The following is an 11,842-nucleotide window of genomic DNA, read 5'->3' on the forward strand; positions in this document are numbered from 1 at the left end:
ATCCTCTGTGAGTTTAGTTAAGTTATTATTTGACTTTAAAGCGGTAGTATCATCGGCAAATAAAATAAAATCAGTAGTTATATCACCATTTGAGAAATCATTGATATAGATAAGAAATAGAATAGGGCCCAATACTCAGCCTTAGGCACAATTTAAAAAAAATTGGCAATTGGAATATCATAGCAGACTTAGGATTTGCAATTTTGCTCATGCTCATTCTCATTGTTTTAATGTTTTAATTTCATTTATTCATTTATTTTTTACTTACTGTGCTAATGGCCTGTACATTCATAAATTAGGACAACCTGTATATAAATAAAAATATTTATCAATATAGCCATGAAAAAAATCCTAGCATCAATTTTATTTAACATATGGTATAGTAATTGCATAGGTACTGCTAATTTATTAACACATTATTAGTCAATGAATAAAATAAAAAATATTCTGTATTAATCATATACCTACTTAATTTTCAGGTGCTCGTTTTATGCCTCTGGTTGTGCAGAAGAATCTGAGATGCTCTTATAATAACCAGGTAATAAAATCTCCCAAGTAAGTCAACAGGACTTTTTAAAGGTACAATTCGTATAACTTTGTTGGCCAACTGAAATTTTACCTGCCAGCGTCTTCAGAGTAACCCAGAAATGTGCTACGTTCCTTTTCACATATTTTAAGAAACCTACTCATATTGTACAGTTATAGTAATTTTTAAAAACAGAAATAGTAATGTGAACAAATTGTATTTATTGTATAATAATAATCATAACTGAAATAATGATATAAAATAGTAACTTTTTATTTATTGTTTTTTTTTCTTCACTGTGTTAACTACATATTTGATATATTTTTTTTATTCTGAACCTGAAAATGCAAAATAAAGAATGAAACAAATAAAGGTTATATTAAAAATAGTTTATTAAAATATTTTCTTAAAACTAACGGAAGACATCTTATCTTATACAACATAAAAATATTAAAGCTTCAATCACAAACAGATAAAAATCTGTAAAAAAAATGTACAATATTAAAACTACAGTATCACATCGACATTAGTCAAAAAAAAGTTGAGCAAAAACCATCACAAATGATTTAAAAATTAAGGCACTGGACATCACAGGGGGATCATTTCTTTCTGGAGCGAAAAAATGATTAAGCTTGGGCCCATCTGTCGCAGGGAGTTTGCAATTCAGGCGTCTGGTAATTGCAAATAGCGTTCTTGTCTCCTACGGAAGCGATGTCAGCATCAGGCCCCGAGATGGATGTCCAGAAGAAAGTACCCGCCTCTGTTCTCGCGAAGTGGACTGGGATGTATCTCTGACCTCTGTTAACGGGGAGGATGTCAATCTCACCATTGTCGTAGACTGGAACGGCAGAAAATTCCTCACAAGTGTCGATTTCCTCGAAAATCTCGTTTTCCAAGATTTCGTTGGCGATGTTGTCGCTTATTTCGTCCTCGTCTAAAAAGTAACTAGGCTGAGGATTTTTTCTAAACGTGTTTTTGTTGTTCTTCTTTAAGACGCACTTGATCAGCTTCTTGATCTGGTGAATGGTCGACTTGGCCTTCTTATCGTTGACCTTGTTGTCGTTAATGGAGTTGTTCGAAGAGACGATGTACTCGGCGTTGAAATTCATTTTGCGATATATTATCGGAAACTGTGCTGCTACTGGAGCGAAAGACACGAAAGTGAATGATTTTTGAGAGAGCCGTGTCCCAATATATAGTGCGACTGACGTCATGGACCCTTAGGATAAGGAAAGAGGGGTTCTACCCTCAACCTATGGCTGCGACGTATAGGGACAGGTGTGCACTTTTCGGTACAGCGAGTTTGAGAGGAGCGCCAGCATATGTCGAGGCGGCCGGCGCGACGGAGATGGGGCATACGTGTATAGGGTGTAGAAGATCCGTGAGAATCGCGATCTAGTACATGTTCCCACGATTTTACAAAGGCAGATGGTATACGTAGGGGTGTTTAAAAAGATTTTCGCTTATGTGTAAAGGTATACGGGGGAGGTATTAGGTATTGAATTTGACCCTTTTTACCTCTTCTACATATTCTAGACTTCTTCGATATTTGCCCACGTCAAATAGTAAAAGGGACTTTGAAAAGGTCCACAATCTTGTGTGTTTAATTTGTTTCAGATGCACGTGTAAAGCTGGGGTGCCCTCACAATGAGAAGCAGGTTGATTACGGTCAGTACTGTTGAATAATTTTCTTATGGTCCGATGTATCCCGTTTCATTGAGTAACGTGTGCTCTAAGGGTTGTTTTTCGGGTTGAGGAATCTTTACCTGATTTTTGCATTGGTTCTATTCATTAGACAGTTTTTGTATAAAAATGTGATACTGTGAAGTATTCTGTTACGGATTTAGGAATAACATTCTTTTGCGGGTGTATTTTTGACGAAGAAAACCTCGCAATACTTGTAACAACAGAGCGAGTTGGTGACGCCAAGGATGTTTACTCATTTTATATTCAAACGTGGGTGGAAAACTCGTTTTAAAAGAATTATTTGTATGGAAAATAAAATTCATTACTTCCTTATATTTAAATTTAACGTTTAGTATGTAATATGTTTTTATTTTAATAAATTTATTTATGTATGAACTAAACCCTGTTAGGAACCTGCCAAAATAAAAAAAGGAATAAAAGTTGTTACCTACTTATACATAATTAACATACCTATACATTAATGAAGTTATACATATACAAAAAATATTCGGACATATATATTTTTTTAAATAACCAATCTTTTAATATACAGAGTAAAAGTAGTTAAAAAAAATAATGGCGGTAAGTACAACTTCGTTTTCGACATGTATATTTTTATTTAAAATAACCAATTTTTCAATATACGTCGCTCTTCTGTACCTCAACCAATGGCAGAGTAAAAGTGGTTAAAAAAAATTAAAGGCGGTAGGTATAATTTCGTTTTTTTATTTTTGAAAAGTTATCTTTTAGTCAACGATAAAACAATTGTTCAAATCAATAACGGTACGATAAATTTAATGTTTTAAAAATTCCAATTTAGAAAAAACAATAGAACGTCGCATATGCGATTTCTAAGTATTTCTTTTATGGAATATGGAATATTATGCTTTTTTGTAATTTTAAAATATACAAGGTGTTTATAAAATAGGGTTCCAAACTTCTGCTGCGTTTATAACTCATTAAAATAAGCCAAAAAGTTCCTATTAACATGTGCCTTAAAACGCACCCTTATGAATTTTGTTCCAAATTTTTAGGACATATGGTAAATATATCAAAAAAACATAGGTTTCCTAGTTTAAAAAAATAGCGTTCTATTTGAGTAATTAAAACATTTTACCAAATTTGAACAAAAAAATTATGTAAACGCATCCAAATTGTTAATACTAAGGTTTAGAAATAAACAGTATAAATANGTTTATGTCCTAATTTATTTATTAAATGATCGGATCCTTCATAACTGCAATTTATTTGAAAAAAAAAAAACAGTTTTGTTTGAGCCCTTTTAAGGGCATATAACTTCTTAAGGATGCGTTTTAGGGCACATGTTAATAGGAACTTTTTGGCTTATTTTAATGAGTTATATACGCAGCAGTTTGGAACCCTATTTTAGAAACACCCTGTATATCATTTGATATTAACAATACTAATAAGTCATTACTTTGTGCCAATTTTTCTTTAATTACAGTCTAATTTGAATAATTTAATAGTAGCAACAGTGTCGATATGAATTAATTAGTCGAATTTAGAAAGCAAACACCATGATATGCTGTATGTCTCAAAAGATTAGATTAAATAAAGCGATTCTGTTTTTTTATATTCCGCACTTTTTAATATGAGGTTCGCATAGGTGGGAGATAAATTCTGCAAAACATCTTCAATTTTTTACACTTAATGTTCATTTGCTAGACCGATGAGGGATACACAGCAATGTGTAAGGAGTGATATATCGTTGGACTTTTAAAACTGATTTTGTGGTGTTTGATATTTTCTAGATTTTTCAAATGATTTTAAAGAAGTTCTGCAAATAACTTAAATTTAAGCAAATGTCAAAGAAAATTAATTACCAGGATATTCGTATTTAAAAGAGATAAAAAAGAGCGTGACGGCATATCCGGAACGTTACTAGCGTTACCTATGTGTGTGTCACGTCAGAAAGTGTAGAACAAAAAAATATAAGCGACCGGTCCCGGTAATTTGCAAACAAATAAAAGTCATAATAGAAGTCATGAATTTTGTTTCAAATTTTTAGGACATATAGTAAATATATACTTTCAAAATCACAAAAACATAGATTTCCTAGTTTAAAAAAATAGCGTTCTATTTGAGTAATTAAAACATTTTACCAAATTTGAACAAACAAATTATGTAAAAGCATCCAAATTGTTAATACTAGGGTTTAGAAAAAAACCGTATAAATAGTTCAACTCGAAAACTATAAAACAATATTTTTTTTAATAATGAACATAGTATACAGGATATAAAAAATGAAAGAGCGTTTTCCTCTTCAAAATTGAAAAATATTTTCTTATAAATATAAATACTTAAAGCGTTTTTGAGATACAGAGCGTCAAAGATACAAAAACAGATTCATTAGAATACAACAATTTTTAAGTGAGTAAATGGATAAATTAGAAAACCTATCGAAAAGAGGGTTGATTTGAACATGTATTGTAAAAAATAAATTCTCTGTTTATTCAAACATGTTATATTTACAAATTGTTTATTTGTAGTAAAATGGCAAAAGCTAAGCAAAAAAGTCAAAGGATCTTTTCGTTCCACAAATGATTTGGATATCAAATATTTATATCAGTGTTATATCATAATTTTTGAGGGAAATAGTATAAACAGCCACTGTTTTAAGAAGAAACCTGATCTTTTTTTAAGTAAAGTGCAATTTTATTTGGATTGTATTATGAACATAAAATTTCATTTCAGTTCATTTCAGTTCAAAGTACAGGGTGATTCACAAATGGTGACCAAAAATGAAACCTCGTATTCTTTGGTGAATTTTAACCTCGTATTCTTTGGTGAATTTTAAGGGGAGTTTTTCCTATAAAGTTTTTATCTAGGACGCTTCGTTAAAAAGATACAAGGTGTTAAACTTCAAAAAATATTTTTAATTTTTTTAAACACCTAATTTAAAAACTTGTAAGTGAAGTAATTTGAAATTAGGCACAGATATTTATGTAAACATTGTCCAAAATCTGAGAGATTTTCCTAAAATTTACAAGCTCCAGTGGCGGAGATACAGGGTATCGGTGGCATATTTTTCTAAATAAAATAGGACGCCACTGCTTTACAGTAACAACCATGATATATTCGGATTAGTCTTTCAATTTTCTACAAATTACTACTCTCTAATGGTTTTCGAAAAAAGCCTGATTTTTGAGTAAAACTTAAAAAACGAACTGAGAACACATTTCGATATTCGAATATAGGTAATGCTTTTTAAAATTACATAGTGGGCTGCGATAAAAACTTTGACATTCATAATTTTTAACGAAGCAAAAAAAATTCACCAAAGAATACGAGGTTTCATTTTTGGTCACCTGTATATTTAGTTATATGATATATGATATCTTTAGATATGTATATTTTCGAGAAAAACACTCATTATCTCAAAAACGAATGCTTTGAGAACAACATTTATATAAGAAAATGTTCTTTATTTTAACTAAAACAAGGCTCCTTCATTATTGACAACTTGCATACTTATTATCTACATCTGTTAGCTGAAAATGTCTTGTTGGATTTTGTGGTGCATTTGCGGTGTTCAAAGTACAGTTTCCTAGAGCCACACTTGTTTGTATATAATTTGAAATGGTCTGTGCCTACACATATGTTATGCCATACACACTAACAGAACTCGTGTAAACCAAACACATGTCTATGTAAGTGCCACAAAGTCTTGATTTATTTTTTAGGTGTATGTGTATCTGCAGCTAATTTAATAAAGGATCGGCGCTTCAAGCCTCGCCAAAATGGTTGGTTGACTAAACAGATTGAGTAAACAGTGTCTAGTCTTTAACAGCAGCTGATTCAAACAATCGAGGGTGGGTGATTATGTTTTGTTAGCAATGTGTTTAACCAGACAGTGTTGCATATTTAATATTAAGAAGTGTTTACAAATAAGTAATAATTAGAAACACCTGCAGTGTGCAAGTAGGCTGTAGATTTAGGAAAATTTTAATGAATATATAACTTGAGTGTTCTTTTTTTTTAATAAATTTGCATGCACTAGATATATGTCGACACTTACAGATAATTTTCAATGCATGAATAAAATTTGATTAAAAAATCGTGAACCAAAACATTCAATACCTAGTTAAAATTTTCGAAAATACGTTTACGTCATTATCAGTCAGTCTGTCATCAAAATGAATAATTTCTAATGATCCTGTAAAAAAGTTTAATAATGAAGTATTTAATAATATTAATAATAACTAAAGTATACACTATCTACATTTATATACGTAGTTTATTTATATATTTTTTAATTTAACTGAAATTTTATTGCGGGACTGTTAATATACTTTTTACCAGATTATACTTCAAAATTATCAAAATGAAGTCTTAATTGGGACAGAGAATTTTGTGTTTAAGGTGTTCCTTATCATTATAATAAGTTATAATAAAATATTGGAAGCATCGACTTAGTCTGTAGAACAAAAGACAAAAATAGGACAATATTTATTTGATCCGAAATCGCAGGGTAATAGAAATTATGAAGAGCGAATAGATTTAAATTTTAAACCAAATAAAATTTTATCTCTGAATGAAACAAAAATGTTTAACTACAAGCATGCCAGTAAAAGCTTTTGTATTCAGCAAGGCCAAGGAAATTTTGTAAATGTAGTTATTAAGCATTCATAAAATAGATTTTTATTTAGTTTACGTATTTAAATATGTTTATTTACATTTCATGGACCTGTAACTTCTGAACAAACCCTGTTGTTCCTTTAATTTTTGTATTTGTGTTTTTTAATTTTAGAGGTGTCAACTTTATTCTACCAAGATTTAATCAAATCGATACAGGACACTGTATATTACGCTTTTCTTGCTGGGTGTGATCGGAATATCTCCGGTTGTGTCTAGATTTGAAACTATATTACTAATCAACTTTCCATTGTATTTGCCATTGATAAGGATAAAGGTTAGTAAATTTCTCTAAATTTATTTGGGATTTTTATATCCGAAAACTAATTTCATGCAGCTTTAATGGCATCTCTGACTGTATAAATAACAATTTGTGTCTCTAAACCCCTGCAGCCACCTGTAAATAACCCTTAAACCCCCAATTATGACCGATTCTCGTGACGCTCTTACGAACAAGTGGACCTATTTCAACGATATACTTAACACGTAGTGCGTGATGGCCAAAAACTAAAAGAAACCAGTCCGTGCCGTAACGTTACGACCTACGGGTTTAACCATATCATATGTTTCTTTATAATCCTTCTCCCCTCTGTTATTAAACGTACATTAAACGACTTCTAGTGTTGGAATGCGCCCTCTGTAATTTACGGATTTATGTTTTTTTTTTATGAGATGAGCGTGACTTCTTTAAGGTTCCTCTTTGAACGCGATATAAATTTCAGACCTGTATGGACCTGTTTGGTGGATGCTTTGTCTTCAGAGCACACGTGCAACCGTTTTTATCGGAGGTAAATAAAAGGATGTCATCGTGCTATCTTGTTCAATACGGCTGAAGCGTCTGATAAATAGTAAGTTGATACGATACAATGCAAATGTGTGAAAATTTTGTCTTTACTCAAATAATACACCAATATCTGTTTTAAAAAGGGTATACTTGGGTAAAACGCATATGATCGGAGAATTTTGCTTCAACGGCTTCTAAATAACATCAGAAATGATAATTTTTCTATGCAAATAAAAAACGCGGGTTTATTTGTTATTGCAAAAAAGTATAAAAAAATAGCAAAAAAATCATTTTTTTCTTGGATTTCTCGTCGACAATTTTAGACAAAAATGGAAGAGGAAAAAAGTTTTGTAATTAAATTTTGAACAAGATAGAGTTAGTTGCAATTCGAAAAAATAATTATTGTTATTGCAAAAATCGGAAAAATCATTTAAAAAATTGCAAAAAATGCTAGTTTATTTGTCAATTTTTTTCAGACACTTGAATAATACCTAGGATCTTCATACTTTTCCCAATTAAACTTCTTAGTGCATAGAATCATCACACCAAATTTCATCCAATTCGGTTCGATAGTTTTTACATAATAATTGTTTAATTTTTTTTTTTTTTTTTAAATTAAAAAATTTTCAAAATCAAATTTCTAAAAATCTAAAGCCTTTGAATACTTGAAAATTTCACCACAAAAAGAAGAGCTCTCAAGCTTTAAAATGCTTTTTGAAAAATTCAAATCGGACGATTAGGTGAGCCGTGGTGATTGTTTAAACATTTTCGCAATTTTCACGCTTATAAACAATTGCAATAATTTAATGTTTTTTTAATTTTTTTTTTATTTTAAAATATGGTTTGAAAGTACTCGGAAAGACGAGTATTTAAAAAAAAACCTGATGATCCGCCCATTATTTTCGGAGTTATAGCCCGTTAAAGTTAACCCTTATTTACAGCAAAACTATAAGGGTATAAGGGCTGTTTTTTGAACTAATAGGTTTGTCATTCCGAGTACTTTCCAGATATAAATTTTCAAAATTTGCAATCACGGGCGTCCCATTTAAAATGTCACTCAAAGATATTCAAGACCGCGTGAAATCAATGAGGTATCAGTGGTGGGGGGAGCAAACACACAGCTACTCCGATCTGAATTCTCGAGTTCAAAACTGCGACGCTCGGAAAAATTTCACTTATCTCAGCTTCTAATGGACCAATTTCGATGATTTTTTTTTAAATCGATGTCTCGCAACTTAAAAAATTCAATTATCATATTTTCAACTACCTTTTATTATTAATTATTGGACTTTTGACATGCCGATAAACAGTTACTTTAAAAAATGATTAATTTATTATGTTTATTTATTTACTATGTTAATATTCACGACCAAAATTTTTGCATGTTGCACCAGGTAATACTAGAAAGTCTGTTTAAATATTATAAAATTGTTTAAACAATAATTATTTAAATAAACAACTAAAATTATGGTATTAATTTTTAGTTGTATGATAATTAATTAATTATAATTTTAATTTTTTAAAATTTTAAAAATTACATCCGAACATATGTTTTTTACCCAACCCGAAACAGATACCGCCTGGACTAATATTAGAACATTTCCAATAGGTACTGTTTTCGAATATTTTATCGACATTTAAATGACCGCCAAAAAAGATGTCAGAAAAGTTGTTTTTTTTTTAAAGTAAATACTCGTAATGTACATAGGTATTTTGCATAAATCAAATATACATGTAAGGATTAATCGTAAAAAGTTTTAATATACAGTGTGACCCATTGAAAACGTACCCTAGGGCTTAACTGCCGAAAAGATGTATAACTTCAAGACTTCGTAACTTCTGAACGAATTGACCGAATTTCAAAAACGGAGTGCCAGTGTATGGAGAATCAAACATCCAAAAACCCAGGGTGCTCTGAAAAAAGGGTAAACAGTTTTGGGGTGATTCAATATGTAAAAATGAGACAAATTTCTTTCATAGACCATGGGACTATCGTGCTTCGTTTTTTTTTTGGATAAAATTTTAGCAGCATCTTTTCCAAAAAGAGTTCATCAGTGCAGTTTGCTACAGATAAGTTTTTAAGAGTGATAAATAGTTCACTATTAATTTTTCACCATGTGCTAGAGTGACATTTTATAACATAATTTCTTTACATTCAAATTTTTTACAGGATAGGTAGTTGTTTATCATAACATAAAATTTCTTTTCCCATCCAAATTCAGAAAATTTCAGAAACGCGTCGTTTTTAAGGAAAATACGCACTAACATACAGGGAGTCCTAAATCGAATTGCCGTGCTTCCTTTGAAGAAAATAACACACATTACATTGAATCACTTTGGTATAATTTTGCTTCCTTAAAAAGTTACGGGCTTTTAAAGGAATGAAATAAGATTTTTTTGTATAATGGTTATGTTTTAGTTGATCTAGAAATAAATTACTCAGATAGGTGGTTGTATATAGTTTTAAATGCCAAATAAATATAATTTAGATTGATGTGTGCTTCTTAGGTATGGAACATATGTTAAGTTTAAGTTTATAGTTTTAATTAATAATCCTTATGAAGTAAAAAAAAATTCCTATGGATGCCAACATTGAAAATATTGAAGAAATTGGAAACCTTTGCTGTATTTGTATTGTTGTACAAGAAGTAGAAGCTGCACAACTATTAAATTTGTATCTTGCATAGACAGAGTGTTTTATATAAGGTTAATATGTATATACTCGTAATCCTTCAAAACCACGTAAAATATATTTTTTTTTGCATATTGTGGTTCAAAAGTACTGTTTATTAGCTAGTTTAAGTGTAAGCGTTAAATTTACTTTGAACCACTGCATCAAAAACAATTAATTTCAGTATACAGAACTTTCATAAATGTTTATAAGGCACTTCCAATATTAATGATTCGTTTACAATGAACAATAACAAACCGTTAAGTTTACGCTGGCGATAACGGGATGGCCGATTGGTTGAATGTGAAGTGTAGTTTCACAAAAATAACTCTCGCCTTATTCTCTTGACGCAAGGGTTTGCTTAATATATTTTCTTAAATTTTCAAAGGTGGTAAAGCACGCAAATATAAGAGAAAACTATGCTAAAAGTTAATATCTTTATAATATTATTTAAAATACAAATTCTCAAATACATAAATTGTTTTTATTGATCTGACTGGTCAAAAATAAGAACTGGTTTTACTATACGAAATTAATTTACAAGAATTGTGTAAAATATTTCCCAGAAAAATTCATAATGACTGAATTGAATCAGTCGTTGCTAAAAATATCTAAAGACCGGTAGCAAGTACATATTTACTTTGTTTGATACTGTATNCTTAGTATTCATACTCTATATTTTTTATTGATTAAAATATTAACTCTTATTATTATTATAAATCACTTACCAGAAAATTAAAATACGTATCATAACCCTCAGCAGCCTTTAACTTTCTTACAAGGTGTAGTTCCTAAACTTGTTTCAACTTGCTTTTCTGCAAGTGTGAGAATCTCTTCCTATTGCGAATCGTCGTAGTATTATTCAAAGGAAGTAAAAAGGACCAAATCCACCTTCACAAAAGGGTACCATGAGTCATACGGCACTGCCTTTTGTTGACCGGTTTTAAAAGTTGCTCAAAGAGCCTAAAGAAATATATATCGGGCACATGCTTTTTGTGACATTGTGCAAATAAATCTGTAAAAACGTCACGTAGGATAATCCAGTCGTCAACTTGTCTGAACTTGTTGGTTTTGTAAAAGATAATTTCAAGGCAATAAATTATAGAAGATAAAAAATAATAATATTTATGATGTAGTATCTGAATGCACATTGTAAAACACGTATTAGGTATATTTTTAGCAAAAAACCAATCAATAAATATTTAAATCAGTTTATTGAAACAACATTTAAAAAGATTAATTCAAATTAGTCAAAGAAGCGGCAGTATTTATTATTGGTGTTATTTAGACAAATGTAAAATAGTAATGATTAGACTAATAACAAGAATAATAGAGTAACAGTTACCAAAGGACAGATGGCAAACCATAAAAAATAGTAACATTTCACTCAGGTAATGTCACGACTTTTGTCAACTCTATAGATAGGTATGAGTAAAATTGCTACTAATGAGACACAGACAAAAGCATATTATGGATGGATGGACTAGGGGAGAGGCCACTGACAATGTCGCAAAAAAAC

The 11,842-nt window shown here is 30.4% G+C and overlaps 1 protein-coding gene across 1 annotated transcript; it reads right to left on the minus strand.

The window, feature by feature from the left end:
• Window positions 1-988: 988 nt before the first annotated feature.
• LOC108904920 (enhancer of split malpha protein-like) lies at window positions 989-1,655 on the minus strand. Its single transcript, XM_018707645.1, has one exon. It carries the CDS (start codon window positions 1,633-1,635, stop codon window positions 1,153-1,155), a length of 483 nt encoding a protein of 160 aa, XP_018563161.1. The 5' UTR covers window positions 1,636-1,655; the 3' UTR covers window positions 989-1,152.
• Between the last annotated feature and the right edge of the window lie 10,187 nt (window positions 1,656-11,842).

Source organism: Anoplophora glabripennis, unplaced genomic scaffold (assembly GCF_000390285.2).
Source record: "Anoplophora glabripennis isolate ALB-LARVAE unplaced genomic scaffold, Agla_2.0 scaffold178, whole genome shotgun sequence".
Taxonomy (NCBI): Eukaryota; Metazoa; Arthropoda; class Insecta; order Coleoptera; family Cerambycidae; genus Anoplophora; species Anoplophora glabripennis.